The following is a 17,413-nucleotide window of genomic DNA, read 5'->3' on the forward strand; positions in this document are numbered from 1 at the left end:
CACACACACACACACACACACACACACACACACACACACGCTGATCCACAGACAGGATTTGACAGGCAGCCAGAAATAGAGACCACAGTGTGTGTGTGTGTGTGTGTGTGTGTGTGTGTGTGTAAAAGAAATAGAGTCCTTTAGTTGTAAGCACTCTCTCTCTCTCTCTCTCTCTCTCTCTCTCTCTCTCTCTCTCTCTCTCTCTCACACACACACACACACACACACACACACACACACACACACACACACACACACACACACACACACCTCTGCAGTGCCAAGTCACCCCTCCCATCTCAGGCTTTGGCGGAGTCCATATGTGAGTCATCGATGGACTTTTAACTGTGTCTGTCCCTCGGTGCTGCAACAGACGTTTAATATTGAAGTGGTAAACAAATAGGCAAACCGATCTATGACAGGATTAGAAACAACAGCATTTGCACCAACATCTAACCAACCATCAGTCCTCTATTTGCAGCCATTCTGAATAATTCCCGTCATCAACTGCGACAAACAGCCGCTGAGACGTGATGTTTTAAGTCTCAGTTCATATTCAAAAACAGAGGCTTACATGAACTACGCGCTTGCGTGCGAGTGTGTGTGTGTGTGTGTGTGTGTGTGCACGCGCTCGTCTTGCGTATCAGCTCCCAGCTCTGACGCACGAGTCAGGTGGTCTCTCTAATAGCACGAGGAGCTGTCCGCGGTGCTGAGAGCAGACTCCCACTGCGAGACAGAGATGCCCAGTTCACTCCCGACCCTCCACGCAAACTAATTCCAAATAAAGGTAAGATTCCTATGTTATTACAGCACATAATAACGCAACTATCACGCGTCGTCTGGACTTTTTCTTCCTTAACTTAAATCTTCTTCATCTTATTCTCCATCGTCTTCTTCTTCTTCTTCTTCTACGGTTCTCCTACCTGATGCACCGACGCAGTTGTTGAGGGGAAGAGGTTGCGTTGTCTTGCCCGCAGAATGTCTTTGTTCTCAGTCCGCCTCAGATTATTTAGGATTATTTATTATTACCTGCTGCTGTTAAAGCTACTTTTCTCACCTTCACAAGTCACACATAGTGAGCAAGACGCGTTTAGACATTTAAATGTTGAAAAAAACAACAACAAACGAAGTAAACATAGCAAAATATCGTCGCTTGTGCGCTTTTTTGAGCAATTGAGGAAGAAGTTCCTGTCTATATAACAATAATAATAATAATAATAATAATAATAATAATAATAATAATAATAATAATAATAATTTGCTATTGAGGTTAACAATCATATTAATACTAGTAATATTAGTATGAATCATAATAATAATACTTCAACAATGTTAATACAATAATAGTTTCCTCATGTAAAATAAACATATTTGCATGTTTCATATAAGCCAATGCATAACTTATCCCTCTCCCTAACGTGCTTGAACACAACCGTGTTAGCAGGAGATACAAGAGAAATGGTTGGAGTTTAAAGGTTCTCCGCGGTTAAACGCAGGTTCCATGGGAACATCAGTCTTTGCAGGTTACCTTGACAACCGGGCCGTGACTCACGGAGAGCAGCAATTTGACGACTAATGAGATTTGTAGGGGAGCTGAATGCCGCTGCTATTACCGCTGCTGGCGAGCAGGCGGCAGGATTCCAATACGGTCCCCCGATAGGCGCAACAGGCAGAGATACACTGGGGGAGGGGGGGGGGGGGGTGTACACTGCTGACCCAGCTGCGTAATAGTAAATTATTAATACAAGATAATTGTATTTGGGATCAAATAACAAAAAGGCCACTGGTTTCTCCTCAGCATTCATGTTATGTGGCAGCAGTCTTGATTTAATTGAGCAAAATGACATGACAACAGATGTTTGGGTTGAAAAACAAAGAAAGAACCAGTCATATATATACATATACATATATATATATATATATATATATATATATATATATATATATGTGTGTGTGTGTGTGTGTGTATATATATATGTATATATATGACTGAACAAAGAAAGAACCAGTCATATATATATATATATATATATATATATATATATATATATATATATATATATATATATACACATATATGTGTGTGTGTGTGTGTATATATATATATATATATGACTGAACAAAGAAAGAACCAGTCATATATATATATATATATATATATATATACACACACACACACACACATATATATATATATATATATACATATATATATATTTAAATATTATTGTATATATGTAAATCTTAAAAAAGGACACTGGGATTATTTAACTAGGTGTAGGAAGGAGAGAACTCTAGAACTAGGAGGCCAAAAAAATCCTTCCAAAACAATAGTCTGTGATGCAGTCGTCAGCTCACTTATAAAAAGAGCAAAAGACGTTTAGGAAATGCCAGACCACTAACTGCTGTGAACCCGTTAGCTTAATGTATAAAGGTCAGTGCTGACAGGTGCCTCTTTGTCTTTCTCCAGGCGTCACCATGCCGTCAGTCCCCAAGACCTCCACAAGAGGCAGACCTTTTCTCGCTTGTACTGCCAGCCTCCTCCTCCTCTGTCTCAGCTCATCTGGTGCTCACGGCGTTTCACTCAGAGAGCACAGGCTGTGGGGAAGTGAATCTGACACCTCGAGGGGAAATGTCCGCCAGGTTCCCGACACCGACATGCTGAAAGCCTTGGAGTACATCGAGAGCCTTCGTCAGAGAACCGGCACAGACTCCCAGCAGCACACCCCTCTGGCTGCAGGCTATGACGCCAGCCACACGGATGACGTGGAGAAGCTGCGTGCCATGCTGAGGCTGGCTTCTAACCCAGCACACAGCAAAAATGAGGATGAGACGGAGGAGGTGGAGGAGGAAGGGAGGGAGGACAAGAGCGAGGAACTCCTCCAGGCTGTTCTCAGCACTCTCCAGCAAACAGAAAAGGCCTCCAAGCCAGCTTCACTTCGTCCCTCCTCCCTGGGCGGCAGCGAGGCGGTTGCGACAGACATGATGGATGGTGCGTACCCCAGGGTGCAGCAGAAACACGGCATCATGCTTCACGAGAAGCTGCCGTTAATGTTTGAGGATGAGGAGGAGGGCGAAGGAGATGAAGAGGAAGAGGAGGATGAGGGGGGCCCCTTCAAACGCACCAATGAGAACGTGGAGGAGAAGTACACCCCTCAGAACCTCGCCACGCTGCAGTCAGTCTTTGATGAACTGGACAAGCTGACTAATTTGAGGACCACGCACAAACGGCAGGATGAAGACGATGCCACGGAGGAGGAAGAGGAGGATGACGATGAGAATGAGGATATGTTTAATGTAAAGAACATGGCGTATGATGATGTAGGCGGGGACCTTGTGGACTGGGGTCCACTACAAGATCAGGAGGAGGAGGAGGAGGAAGAGAACAAGTTTGACCGAAGCCTTGATTATGATGAGGAAGATGAGGAAGGCTACCCAGTCAAGAGGTCGAAAGATCCCGATGATGATACCAACCTGGTGGACTACTACCTCCTCAAAGTGCTTGAGAAAACCGAGGAGGAGGAACAGAAGCGAGCAATAGAGGAGGAGGAGAAATGGCGGGCTGAGAGGAGAACCCATGAGGAGAACATTGATCCACGGGCCATATACCAGCTCATCCAGATCTCCCAGAAATACCAGATACCCCCTGAAGACCTGATGGACATGCTCAAGACCGGAGAGGTGAGGAGTCGAGACAAGTCACAGAAGCAGCTAAACAAGCTTCCTCAGATGTCCTTGAAGAAGATGCACAAGATTCCTGAAGCCACATTCTACAGCAGACCCCTTCCTCCTAGACAAAAGTCCCCAAAAAACATGCAGACTCAGGAAATCCTCAACGTCCTGGGGTTAGGAGGCCAGGAGAAAGATCCAGCTCCTCTTAGGAAGCAGTACTCGCTGTCACGACTTCAAACTCAGCCTGTGGGGCATCCGGGGGAATCCGCTCCCACGCTACGACGCCCCCCCAGTAAATCAAAGGACAACTATGATGACACGGTGGATGAGGATGAGCTGGCGGCGTATCTTGCAGCTCAGATGCTGGCACGGTATCCCAACCCCGCGTACAGCAGCAACAAGGCAAGCCAAAAACGGGATGAAGCAGGACAGAGCGTGACGGGGTCTTTTGAACAGGCCATACAGGATTATTTTGACAAAATGGACTCAGATAGACGCATGAATGAAAAGAGACAGTCTGAGGACGATGAGAGGGGCGGCGACACGCCACAGCAAAGCTTTGATAATGAGGCGGTGATGACGTTGCTTAGCTACCTGAACCCAGAAACTGAAGAAAGTGATGCCAAAACTGCTCTAGGAATATAAATAGATATACACTTATATATAAATATACATAAATATACAAATGGTTTCAGTGGAGGGAGTGTCAGAATATTTTGAAAGATAAAGTCAACTGTAGTTATTCTGTAGATTTACAAGAGTCCATATTTATTAGCAGAAATATGAGTGTTCAGACATTTACAACCTGTGGTCCACCAGCCTGACACACACACACACACACACACACACACACACACACACACACACACACACACACACACACACACACACACACAAATAAGTGTTGGATTCCTGATAGATTCACTTGTATTTTTTGGTACATCTTTCTTAAATGTGCTCATATGTGACATATTTGAAGTTAATAAAGCATTGACTTTATTTTTTTCCTTACCGTGCAGTGTTTTTTCATTTCATCAGACAATGACGTGCGAGCTATTGAAGCTAATGTTTTTCCACAGCATTTATTCGGATCAGCTGACACACATGACAACGCTGTTACATACAACACGTTCGGTGCTAAGACCCTGAGATGAATGAATAGGCTCAGAAGGCACTTTAACTGCTCCATCCAGAAAAAGTTTAAACAATGTTCCTGCTAAACATATTTGAAATGGAAGATATTTGGGGGAAAAAAATGCATTTTTAAAGTCAGCTGACCTGAAATGAGGCAGGCGGGTGATGAAGAGCACTCACCGGCTCTGTCACACCGACCGCTCTGGAAGTGTTAAAAATATTGCGTAGTAATAAACCTTTTACTTCAAGTCTCAAAATGTTACATGTCCTCATTTTCCAGCTCAGTAGGCAGGTTTGCTCATGTACTCCTCCACAGTCTGCAAAAAAAAGACAAAAGAAACATGAATCACTGTTTAAAAACGGCCATTCCGGAGCGTCTCTGACACATTACCGCACCTCCTGGAGCGTGTCAGCCTCTTCCATGGAGAGACCCACAGCTAGTTTGGAAGTTTCCAAGATTTCTCCTCCCATGAGGAACTCATCCAGGATGAAGTAGGCCTTCTCAAAGTTGAAGATAATGTCCAGCTCACACACCTGATGGAGGGACAGAAAAAAAACATAATTGAGCCTGATCCACTGATGATCAAGATGTAATAAAGAACATAGACATATGTATATGATATATATCATATGTAAATACAGATATTGCAATTAAGAAGCAGCGAGAAAGCGGTGGGAATCTATATGTTTACACTTCGTCCTTCTCCTTTTCAACCAAAATATCTAGGAAAATGTATTCAGAGTTTGAGTTGACGTGTCAAAATGTTTTTTTTTTCATTTTATTCATTTCAATTGCTTGTTATTATTCCTTTTATATTGCATATAAAAATCATTCATTTGTTTATTCATATATACAAAACTGCCTGTGAGGTATCTTTACCAACTTCTGGGAATTTTTTTTGAGCAGACGATGATCTACAGCCCCCTAATGGGCCTTGAAAGAACTGCAGGTGGAGCATGATCTCATTGAGTAAAACAAAAATACGTTTCACTTTTATTTAGTTCTTAAGTTTCCGAACGTACATACATATTCACAATGAATGATATCGTGGTAATATCATAATGGATTATGTGAATTTATATGAAGTGACAAGCGCACTTTTCTACCTTCATTCCTTATATTTGATGAACTGTTACAAGAAAGTGAAAAGATCGTTAATTTGCAAAACACCCGTGATTCAGTTTATGAAACAAAGACTTTGTAGGAAAATAATCCTACGATTGCAATGTTAGTGATTTATGACTTGGCAGTGGTAGAGCTGGTCATTTATACGATATCTGGGGTCTGCTACTAATTAAATATAAGAAAACTCATTAATTGTTTCTAAAACCCACAATCATATTTAACAAGGCGACTTATTTCACTATGACCGTCAGTACTGAGAGCAGGTCTGTACTGGACTGATCCAGAGTCTTGGCTTTATGATTAAAAACAAACAAAAGCAACTTAATAAATACATCTTTAAGTTTGTTAGCACGTTGATTTTTTCAATCTTTATGCACATGGAAAAAATAAAGAGGCAACATCTATATTGTGTGAGGAAGAGTAACAGATCTTAACTGATGTCCTTGAGTTTGGATGTTAAACTCTGACAGGTAATATTACACTTCTTCCTTATACTAATGATAGTGTGTAATTCAGCAGGAGGAGAACGAATGAAATCATCTCTTCAGTACGATGACCCCCCCATACGCCGATGTTTTCAGTCCGTCTGATAGGAGCGTTCCTCAGCTGTCTGAGCATGTGCGGACTTTATCCCATTAACATCTGTTAGTTCTCTTGCAGCTGTTGAAACTATAAAAATGAGACTCTCTAGAATCCAGACTACAGAGCAGATGTTGGCTCAATGAATACACCTAAGAGAGCCGCCTGATCACCGACTGAGAGAGGTTTGTTCCACTTACGTTTCCAAAGTATCTATCCAGCAGCTCCACGTATCTGTGCAGCACCTCGAGGGTCAGCAGCTCGTTATCCTGATCCTCCAGACCAGTGCAGAAATACAGGCTGGCGTACCTGCAGTTGGACAAAGTTCCAGTGTTATGTCATGATGTCATTAATGTTGTCTGAGCTGGCTCAGGTTGTGAAAACAGAACACATACATACAGAAAATGACGCTGTAGAACTTTGTCTGATCATCTACACTGACAAGTCACTGCCAAACCACAGCTTTGATACTGGACATGTTTTAATGGTGGGATTCGTCCCAATATAAAATTCCCACTGACTTTTGCTCGAGGGAACACATGGACACGGTGATGCTAACCTCCCTATTGGCCTACAAAAATATGTCAACCCTGTGGCACTGGACTGAATACAGCATGAGAGGATGAGCACTGGCTGTCTCCCCTCATGTGTTTAACAAGACCTTCCCTCTGCAGGATCTAGTACCTATATTTTTGAAGGCATGTGCGTCAAAAATCAGCATGGACTTGGTGGATTCTCTATGTACTGTGCACGCTGCCATCCTGGTGACACGCTGAAATGAACCAGCAGCTGTGTGTCTGTCGGCCACCTCTTGTAAACGATCTTCAGGTCTCTCCAATGGAGGAAATTAGAGGAACGCGGCTCACGAGCCAACACAAGCATCATCATGTCCCGGATCACCTTCTTCTTTTCCCTCTCTGTTATCGGTGTAAACCATTTCTGCAGCCGCAACTTTCCCTGCCGGCTGAACAGCAGCAAGAAGTGCATCTGGAGAGGACACATACACACACACACACACACACACACACACACACACACACACACACACACACACACAAACACACACACACACACACGACAGGTTAAACATTCTGTGGATTCAGAACATATTGTTGAAATGGTTAATATTTAACTTCACTTAAAATGAACCACCTAATGCTACCAGCAGGTGGCAGTGTTGGCTTCAAACAGCATTACGACTACAAGTGTCAGGAAGATTAAGAGCAATAAACACAAAGCTCATGTTGTGCAAGAGTAATTATTGGGAGCACTTTGCTCGGAGTTGCAGCTGCAAGGCAGCCATGTTTCTACCTGAAAGATAAAGAAAGTCAGCAGTGTAACTCCAATTATCTTCTGCATAAGGAAAAACTAACAGGAACTGATTGTTTTCATTAAATTGCATTAAGTGTTTAATGAGAATTACCGTGAATCTGAAAATTACATCATTGAACCTACATTTGTCCTCACCTGCCTGCCCTACCCCCTCACTGGTGAGAGGAGGGCAGGTGTAACTTCTTTCCTGAGCATTTCACATCAGCTCACGTTTTGCCTTCAATTGATACAGAATAAAGGCGGACATTCCCACAGTCTAAAGAAGAAATTATAACATCGACAAGACCTACAACAATAACACCTGCGTTACAGTAGAGGTCACATGTTACTACATGATAAAAAACTTAATAAATCCAGTACTTACCATATTTACTCACCCTGGTGATATAACCCCGTCTTCTCTCTCTCTCTCTCTCTCTCCCCCTTCTCTCTCTCTCTCTCTCTCTCTCTCTTTCTCTCTCTCTCTCCTGTCGTCTGCGTTGTAGGATGCGGCCACATTGGTGATCTACCCAGAAATCAGTGCGATCATCACACCTTCTCCAGTCAGAGCCGCGCTCTCCCTGCTGCACTCACACACACCCACACGCTTAGTGGTCGTAGTACTGCTACTATCCTTATCAGTGACTTCATGTGCTACTACTTAGGAGTTAAAAATAGTTGTGTTTTAAATGAAGCACAAACTCTAGTTTGAAGTCTTTATTACTATAAAAAAACATTTATTTTTTCATTCATTCATTCTCTGCAATAATTAGATAATTGACAGAAAACAGGAATGTTGGACGGTTATTATTATATATTTCGTATGTAGTTGCTAGTTTGAATTTGTGTTGATTAATATGTAAGTGTTCACTAATTAATGCAGCCCGCTCGCCCGCCCGCCGCTGGGTGGTCACCTGAGCCCAGCGGCTCCACGTGGTCCGCGTCCAGCAGAGTTAAATCGGGGCAGAGAGCAGCGGCTGTCAGACCTCCACCATCATGTCCCTGTACCGCAACTCCGCCTGGTTCCTGAAGGGCCTGACCGGCTTCACCAGGTAGCATGACTGGCTCCTAACTTTTGTGTGGCAGACTAGTGTGCATCTGAATGTGTGTGTGTGTGTGTGTGTGTGTGTGTGTGTGTGTGTGTGTGTGTGTGTGTGTGTGAAGAGTCAGAAATAACCTGCCATCTGATAACCCGTTAATTGATATACTTCAATTGTTTGCATCCATTTCCTATTTCAATCATGAACACGTCTAAACTAAATATGCTTCAAATGTTGTCTGCTTTTAAACTTTCCTTTTATTCTCAGCAACGATCCCTAACTGTTGATAGTGATGTTTTCTCTGACTGCTTCTAACTAAATATTACTATAATCAGGTTATTTAGCTTTTGCTGGCATAACATCCATCCATCACCATGTGACAGTCTTTGCTTAAGGAGGGGCAACATTGATTGTTTGGAAAATTTAGGGATTGCGTTTGGGAAAGACGTTTAATTTATTTATTCAATAATTTTTTAAAAAAAGATTTAAATAAATGGTAATTATTCATTTATTTTCATCACCAACAACCAGCAACTATTTTTCTCCATAAATAATTTAGTCCAAAAAAAAATCTGACGATTGCTCACCTCAGCTTCCGAGAGCCACAAGGATTCTTTTGTCCTTGTAAAAGTCCAGATTCCCAATACTCTTCATTATGGGTGTCGGATGACAAAAGCACCAAATTATTCTATTTAAACATTTGGAACTAGAAAATATTTGACGTTTTTGCTAAAAAAAAAAATTAAAAAAAAAAAAAAAAGCAGATTCACTGATATTTTATTGGTGATTCATTTTTATTTTCCTTTAGTGATTCTTTGTTGCAGCCGTGAATGCCAGGATGGGTAATATTGCCTATCAGTCTGTGAGACTGGCCTAAACATTTCTTTAAATAGACGTGTTTCTCAACACTTTTAGTCTGATGAACGTAGTTTCAGAGAATGTGACCCCCCCCAACCAAAGTAGGTTATGTTCTGACTGAAACTTTGAAAGGGATCCAGTTCCTGTAAATGTGTCTGTTTTGTTCTGCTGCTACGTTTGTTGCTGTGATTATTCCCTCGACATGAGAGACCTGGCAGAAAAAGAGAAGAGTGGAATCCTGGAAAATTTCTGATTTAGGAATCAATTTCTAGTGACTTGGCAGGAGTCAAGTAAGGCTGCAAACCATTTGTCCTAACAACAGCCTTATCCGTCCCAAAGGCGCCTTTTTCCTTATTCAAGCCAAGTTGTCTGAAGAGGTGCTTTTGTGATCGTTACCCCGCTGCCCTTTGTTCTGTGTTGTGGATTCTGTCCGAGAGCTGTAACCCGCTCTGACCCTGTGCTAAAGCTCTCTGCTTGACACCACTGAACAGAGTGGGCATTTAGCCTCAGTGTTACCCCCCTCAACAATAGCATCCAGGACAATGGTTAGAATTGACATTGGTAGTCTCAGAGGTTCCCCACCACCAGCACCACCATTGCCACCACCACCCCACCCTTGAACTCCTCTGATCAGAGGCGATGCTGCCAGGCACACCGCTCCCTCTTCATTGTGTCCATACAGTAAGCATGTTGACCTGACCTGACCATGCTGATCCACATCTTTGAAATCAGCCCGACATCTCTCTCTCTCTCTCACACACACACACACACACACACACACACACACACACACACGGACACACAATCTAATCCGTACACATTCATTGTCTGCAGGAGTGCTTTTCTGTCAGCCTCCAAACGGTTTGTAGAAAAGGACCTGGAGGTGTCCATGGCAGGACGCTCCTTCATGATAACAGGAGCCAACAGTGGCATTGGGAAAGCCACCGCCATGGCCATTGCTAAGAGAGGTACGGACACCCTCCGACATGTCTGAAGAACTCACATCCATCCATCCATCGTCGTCTACCGCTTATTCCTTACTAGTAAGGGTCGCGGGGGGGCTGGAGCCTATCCCAGCATCTACGGGCGAGAGGTGGGGTTCACCCTGGACAGGTCACCAGTCCATCACAGGACCAACACATAGAGACAGACAACCATTCACACTCACAGTCACACCTACGGTCAATTTAGAGTATCAATCAGCCTCGTCCCCTCTTGATGTCTTTGGACTGTGGGAGGAAGCTGGAGTACCAGAGAGAACCCACACAGGAACAGGGAGAACATGGAGACTCCACACAGAAAGATCCTGTGCCCGAGCCGGGGCTGGAACCTGGAACCTTCTTGCTGTGAGGCCACAGTGCTGACCACTGCACCACCGTGCAGCCCAGAACTCACATGTCCTGACAAATATTTTCTTAAGTTTGTTATTACAGTAATAATCTCAGTCATGTCAGTCACTGCACTTTTTCTTGCATATATGAATAATTATATTTATCTATCATTAGAATAGTAACAAATGCACTGTATGTGATGGCCGCACATGTCAATTACAATAATGTAGGTAACACCTTCATATAAATGTACAAATGTTAAACTTTTTCTTATTTACGTACACTCATAGAAATGTGCATAATGTACTCATTTATTATATGAAAGTATATCTGGCACCGCATGTTAAGATATGGTACCAAATTAACGAACCAAAAATCTCTCAGGGGAAGCAATGTACCTTTTTTATTTCCAGACTACCAAGTGAAAAGGAAGTTTTGTGGTTCTATATAATTTAAAAACTAAAACAGGAAGAGAACATGGATTTTTCTTTTCATACAAAATTAAATGTTAAAAGGGAATAAAGTATTGTATATTTGTTAATGTTGTTTAGCCAAAGGTGAACACAGCACTTTAACACTTTAAAAGCTGCTGCTGCAAGGACTCGTGGGATAATATTGTGTCTCCTGTCAGAAAGGATGTTCCAGTGTTTCCTGTGCTAAAAGAGCAAATTAAGGAAGCACTGACACTTCTTTCCATAGCATAAAGGGAGAATTTGAAAAGCTCAGGTATACTTCCAGGTCATCTCAGTTAGGAATCTCCCCAAGCATGGAGGACAATTGGAACGCGCCCTCGCGCTACTTTCTTACGTCTAAAAGTGTCTGTGAACTGTGTGACAGGTGGAACGATCCACATGGTGTGCAGGAACAAGGACAAGGCTGAGGAAGCCAGAGCTGATATTGTCAAGGAGACGGGAAATAAAGTACAGTGTGACTCACACCTTCATCAGACATTTAAAAAAAAAAACCAAGGGGAAAGACAACCTTCAAATAGACCTCCGGGTTTGATTAATCTGCCTGTCTTGTCCCTCTGCAGGAGATTTATGTCCACATCCTGGACCTGTCCGAGACTAAAAAGGTTTGGGAGTTCGCTGAGGGCTTCAAGAAGAAGTACAAGGCTCTCAATGTCCTGGTGAGGTTCATGTTTGACAATATACAGCAGCGTTTTCTCACAAGTGTGGAAATAAGACACACACAGCAGCATCTGCCACTTTTGTTGTGCAGATCAATAACGCCGGTTCGATCATGAGCGAGAGGGATGTGAACGCCGAGGGGCTTGAGAAGAGCTTTGCCACCAACGTCCTCGGTGAGTCACAGGTCAGGGGTGTTGGGAAAGCAGCTGGAGGCAGTGTCAGTGTTGGAGAGAAATGTGAAAGTCAAGCGGTTTTCTGCCTCATCTCGCTTCCAGGTGTTTACATTCTCACCAAGAGTCTCATACCCTTGCTGGAGAAGAGCGCAGACCCTCGAGTGGTGAGTGCCCCGGGGCTTCGCTCGTTTAATGACCTACTGAGATGTGACATCCGAGAATGTGAGTAAAAAGATCACATCAGGAGGAAGGTGAGGGGAGTATTTGTAGAACACGAATGTATGACACTGCAGAAAATATCTGACAAAAATACCTCATCCCAGGTAAAACAGACACTGTTATGAGGAACATTTGCAACAGCTGCGCCGCAAGTGTCAGTGCTTTTATGTTCTAAGATTGGATTATTTGTCATCTTAAAAACTGCAAAAGATGGGTTTCAATTTCTTCATATTCAGATCACGGTTTCATCAGGTGGGATGTTGGTGCAGAAGCTGAGGATAGGAAACCTGCAGTCTGAGAGGGGCCGCTATGACGGCACCATGGTCTACGCCCAACACAAGGTAGGAACCAAGGGTTCAAGCAACACTCTGGGTCAGAGAAGAGACCAAAGTTATAAAATGTAGAAAAGATTTACAACTGCGACCTGTTCAGGGTCAAACCAGCAGAAGAAAATGCATGGATGGATGGATTTGCAACTGTTTGATGAGCTTTTGGAAAAAGTACAATGTAACGACTGATATTTGTAAAACGGATTTATTTCGTAAGTCAATCTGGAAGTCAGCATCACCGCCGATTTTCACATTGGATTTTAGACCTAATAGCTAGTGACCCCATCCCTTTCTTATTATCTTTGTGCATTTAGCAACACAATTGAATATCTTATGATTATGTTTGAAGCTCAGTTAGCATTTGCTCAAGTCTGTATTGTCACAACAAATCTATCCTACTTCTATATGTCAAGTAAATTGGTGTATTAATTAGGGCTGTGATCAGCATTATCGTAGCTATGACATGAGGTCACGATGGCTGCTCTAAGTGCTTTAGATAGAAAACATGTTTTAGGAGGAGGGATAAATGAGAGGTCAGTATGTTGGTTTAAGAAGTCAAGTGGGCATATTTAAAATGGTAATATGGAGATGAGAGCTGAAAAACCTATTTGTATTGTGTGTGTGTGTGTGTGTGTGTGTGTGTGTGTGTGTGTGTGTGTTCTAGAGGCAGCAGGTGGTGATGACAGAGCAGTTTGCAAAGACTCACCTTAACATCCGTTTCTCTGTCATGCATCCAGGCTGGGTGGACACTCCAGGTACTGCCCTCACCCACACACACAAAATATCTCAAAACATCGGTCCTTTATACTTTCCTCTGTGTGTGTGTGTGTGTGTGTTTCAGCTGTGGCCAACGCCATGCCAGAGTTCCACCGCTCTATGAAGGATAGCCTGCGGACCCCTGATCAGGGAGCTGACACCGTGGTGTGGTTGGCTGTCTCTGAGGCTGCCAACTCCAACCCAAACGGATGTTTCTATCATGGTTTGTTGCATACTGACATCCATCTTTCTGTTCATTTACCCACTTCATCTTTTAATGGTTTGAGTTGAAATAAGGAACAAAATACAACTTCATTTCCCGTGACTAAAGAAAGCAGAAAGAGGTTCGCTTTAATGTGGGCTTGTTCAGATTAGCGATCAGATCAATAATCACTCACTGAATGGACAGATCACGATTGTTTTTCTTTTTCCATAGACAGTCACCTATTAACATTTAATTGTAATTTAAGTATTTAGAAGGCGTCGCCTGCTCTCTACTATGCAAGATGGACTCTTTTGCTAAATATCTTGCAACAGCCACTGGACCCGTCTGTACTACCATACTTGTTACCTTTTTCAAAAAGTGGCCATTAACGAGAACTGGCGAGGCGCACCGGTGCTGCCAGCTGGACACGATTTAGCAGCCTGGGAGGGATGATTAGCATTAATGCTGCTGTGTGTCTGTAAGTGTAATTAGCTTCATAATAAACCAGACTCTAAACGGCAGATTATATAGATATAACATTGAAGAGTACAGTCACAAAGCGACATTGTTAATAGTTTTTAACAAGCAACGTTTCCGTCAGTAATAATGGTCTGCAGGAACCCAGAATAATTACAGACTTGGACTGCCGCCGTTGTGGCTTTAATTTGCATCATGGCGCTTTTCTTTGCCACTAACGTCTGTGTCCGCCATGCTTGCTGCCCATCAGTGATATACCTCCTCCCATCCTTTGCGCGATTGGATCGTTAATCAGACATTTCTATTTAAACACGATTGGAGAATCTGAAAATAGAGAGATGGCCCAACCCTACTGCAATAATTACTTATAGTTTAAATGGAGGGATAGTTTTTGTAAGGTAAAATACCCTATTTGGGTTAAGTGTAGCTTAAAAAGGCAGGACTACGAGCGTGATTTGTAACAACAGACCCTCCGATGATGTAATTCCCATGGCACTATAGAAATAAGTCTTCCCTCAACATTAGATCGAGGTTCCGATTTGGAGAAAACGTTGTTGAATGGATAACTCTTCGTGTTGTCTGTGTGTGTGTTTATGTAACAGATCGGAAGATAGTGTCCACCCACCTGCCGCTGGCCTGGACACACAGCTCCCCTCTGGAGGAGCAGAAGTTAATGTCTCTGCTGGAGGACATGGCCAAGACGTTCCAGCCTCACTGAGACTCCACCACCACCACCACCACTAACACCAACACTTAACAGCGACGAGGTTTCCACTGGGGTCAGAGTGTCACGCGCTCCAGGAGAGGGGGAGCCATTCGATCGGACAGCACTCATCAGCTACGGCTACAGGGACAAATACAGAGATGTTCTAAGACCTGTTGACGTCTACCAGCTTTAACTCACCTACAATTAAAAGGACTGTAATGCTTTGTAGCTATTTATATCTACTAAAACTGTTATTGTAGAGGAGAGATTGATGGTGATGCCGTTTTCAGTGACTCCTCAAGGGATGTTTTCTTGTTGAGAGAGACCAAATTAAAGTGATACTTTACCCAAAAAAGTGTGCTTTCACCATTTAAAGCTGAAAACAAACACTTCCAGTTTGGCTTGTATTCACGGTCGATTATAGTTTTTAAATTGAAAAAAAAAAACCTGTTGGATTACTGAGCATACGCCTGGATGAAGAAGACATGGATTATAGCAGACAATGCTGTTGAGGGTTTGCAATCGATGTTTTTGGGCACTTTTGCTGCTGTAGCTGCTGATAGCCATCAGTCACTATTAGCTTCCAGCTAAATATACATGGCTGGCTCTTTCTGCGTTCCGGAGTCATAAAGAAATGATGCAGCGGGGGGGGGGACTCCCCGAGACATCTATTTGTGAGTAGTTGAGAGGCAAAATACACTTTCTGGGTTAAGTATTTCTTTAAAGACACACACACACACACACACACACACACACACACACACCAACTGTGACTTTTAAAGTTGTCAATCAGATGGGAATCTGATCAGACCAAAGTCACTTCATCTCACATGCACACTCTTTCTTCACACCAAACTATCTGATGGTTCAATCTCGTGCTTTTGTCTCGTTACAAACCTGCTGTGTCTTAACAGCCGTGTACGTGCTATAAATCCAGTTGAACTCGAGCTAGACACGAAGTGGTTACTCCCTCCAGTCACGTGCAGCATCACCTGACATGTGCAATACATCCATGTATTTATGCCTTTGTATTATCTGCCCAGCACCTTTAAAAGGCTTCATACTAACTGAGATATTGGCTTCAGTTCATCATGTAAATGCATGCTGGATAGAATAAATAAAATGACTGAATGATGTGCCTCTGAATTACCATGCCATTAAGGCCTTGAAGCAGGAGGATACAAAGCACTGGAGTAAACATACCAGAGTATCTTTATTAAGCATCTGATCTCTCTGTGATCTGGTTCAAGGCCACAGAGAATGAGTACTGTTTGAGTACTGTTTGTATCAATGACAGTACTTAAAAAATACAAGTATTAACATCATTGTAGGTCAGCAAGAGTCTTTTACAAGCAGGTAGGAGAAAGAGGAAAAAAAAACAGTTTACAGAGTTTGTGATACGGGCACCGGTGTTGCAGAAAAATGAGTCATTGCACGTTGATGCTGCCACTTACAAAACATGAAGGCCTCACATGTTCTGTCTAGTGACAGATGAGCAAATAAATCCTCAATGTCAGGATCGAACCAACACATTTTTGTGGTATTTCAGCAGTTGTTATCAGCAAACTAATCCCACCATCCAAACTTTCCACGCGTGTACCTGCTGAGGAAGTTGAAGCCCCAGTTGAGACAGTTACAAGGACATTAAGCTTCAGTGCAGTTAATCGAAACAGGAAACAAGAGCTTCCACTTCTGATTGTGCAGCAGCATCTGTAACCCTGTAGATCCCTGATGACTGAGTCAGACTAAAATCAATTCCCCACAGCTGCCAGACAGCATTCCAAGAGGACAGAGGTTTAGCCACATTGATGTGAAAACAAGCAAAAACTTTTTAAAGTTGCGACACTTTACTTTTCATTTATTAGAACGATCATTTAACAAACTGTCACCAGACTCTGATGTTCCAATTTTAGCGTGTCCTAGCATTTATTAATCATTTTGGTGCACTCACTGCTCTCAACCAAAGGAAGGTCTACAAACCAGGAAACTGTTTAAAGGTCAAGGTTTCGATATTTTTAAGTCTATTCCACAGGTTAAAGTACACCTGTAAATACCACACTCGTGATTTTCAAAGCATTTCTAGCTTGAAAACAACAATGGTTAAGTGGCTAAACAATACTACAGAGGTTGTGGTGGATATTAAAGGGACAGTTCAAACCAAAAATGAACATTCAGCCGTTATTTACTCACCCTCATGCCGATGGAAGGTCGGGTGAAAGCTTTTCTTTTTTTTTTTTTTTAAAACACTGCTGGAGTTTCACAGGAAAAGATATTGCAGTAATCTCCAAAACAATCAAAGCGAATGGTGACCAAGTTTCAAACATCAAAAAAAGACCCCAAAACATTAAATCATAAAACGCCGTGACC

The 17,413-nt window shown here is 42.7% G+C and overlaps 3 protein-coding genes across 4 annotated transcripts; 2 read left to right on the forward strand and 1 right to left on the reverse strand.

The window, feature by feature from the left end:
• The first annotated feature begins 684 nt into the window (after positions 1–684).
• Positions 685–4,665, forward strand: scg2a (secretogranin II a). The gene is made up of 2 exons (XM_086215120.1): positions 685–787; positions 2,471–4,665. The coding sequence occupies exon 2, from the start codon at positions 2,479–2,481 to the stop codon at positions 4,315–4,317; it is 1,839 nt and encodes a 612-aa protein (XP_086071246.1). The 5' UTR covers positions 685–787; positions 2,471–2,478; the 3' UTR covers positions 4,318–4,665.
• Positions 4,597–8,093, reverse strand: ap1s3a (adaptor related protein complex 1 subunit sigma 3a). Of its 2 annotated transcripts, XM_086215122.1 has the most exons (5): positions 7,979–8,093; positions 7,320–7,498; positions 6,712–6,820; positions 5,203–5,340; positions 4,597–5,123 (listed from the first exon to the last, which is right to left on the reverse strand). In XM_086215122.1, the coding sequence occupies exons 2-5, from the start codon at positions 7,496–7,498 to the stop codon at positions 5,088–5,090; spliced, it is 462 nt and encodes a 153-aa protein (XP_086071248.1). In that variant the 5' UTR covers positions 7,979–8,093; the 3' UTR covers positions 4,597–5,087. The 2 variants fall into 2 exon arrangements, with proteins under 2 accessions (XP_086071248.1, XP_086071247.1); XM_086215121.1 differs by lacking the exon at positions 7,979–8,093 and having other exon boundaries at positions 7,320–7,513.
• A 687-nt stretch (positions 8,094–8,780) lies between these two features.
• Positions 8,781–16,206, forward strand: dhrs12la (dehydrogenase/reductase 12-like a). The gene is made up of 10 exons (XM_086215988.1): positions 8,781–8,874; positions 10,555–10,688; positions 11,889–11,971; positions 12,085–12,180; positions 12,273–12,354; positions 12,457–12,518; positions 12,810–12,914; positions 13,567–13,657; positions 13,744–13,881; positions 14,943–16,206. The coding sequence occupies exons 1-10, from the start codon at positions 8,819–8,821 to the stop codon at positions 15,056–15,058; spliced, it is 963 nt and encodes a 320-aa protein (XP_086072114.1). The 5' UTR covers positions 8,781–8,818; the 3' UTR covers positions 15,059–16,206.
• The last annotated feature ends 1,207 nt before the right edge of the window (positions 16,207–17,413 follow it).

The sequence above is a fragment of the Aulostomus chinensis genome, chromosome 10, assembly GCF_037954235.1.
Source record: "Aulostomus chinensis isolate RoL2024-O1b breed Wild chromosome 10, RoL_Achi_v1.0, whole genome shotgun sequence".
NCBI lineage: Eukaryota > Metazoa > Chordata > Actinopteri > Syngnathiformes > Aulostomidae > Aulostomus > Aulostomus chinensis.

Coding starts and splice junctions, on each gene's coding strand:
- scg2a (XM_086215120.1), top strand. CDS start 2,479: ATGCCGTCAGTCCCCAAGACCTCCACAAGAGGCAGACCTTTTCTCGCT.
- ap1s3a (XM_086215121.1), bottom strand. CDS start 7,513: ATGTGTCCTCTCCAGATGCACTTCTTGCTGCTGTTCAGCCGGCAGGGA. Junction 6,821..7,319: donor CTGAAGATCGTTTACAAGAG/GTGGCCGACAGA, acceptor GTCCAACTGCAG/GTACGCCAGCCTGTATTTCT. Junction 5,124..5,202: donor AGGCTGACACGCTCCAGGAG/GTGCGGTAATGT, acceptor TTTTTTTTGCAG/ACTGTGGAGGAGTACATGAG.
- dhrs12la (XM_086215988.1), top strand. CDS start 8,819: ATGTCCCTGTACCGCAACTCCGCCTGGTTCCTGAAGGGCCTGACCGGC. Junction 12,181..12,272: donor ACAAGGCTCTCAATGTCCTG/GTGAGGTTCATG, acceptor TTTGTTGTGCAG/ATCAATAACGCCGGTTCGAT. Junction 12,915..13,566: donor TGGTCTACGCCCAACACAAG/GTAGGAACCAAG, acceptor TGTGTGTTCTAG/AGGCAGCAGGTGGTGATGAC.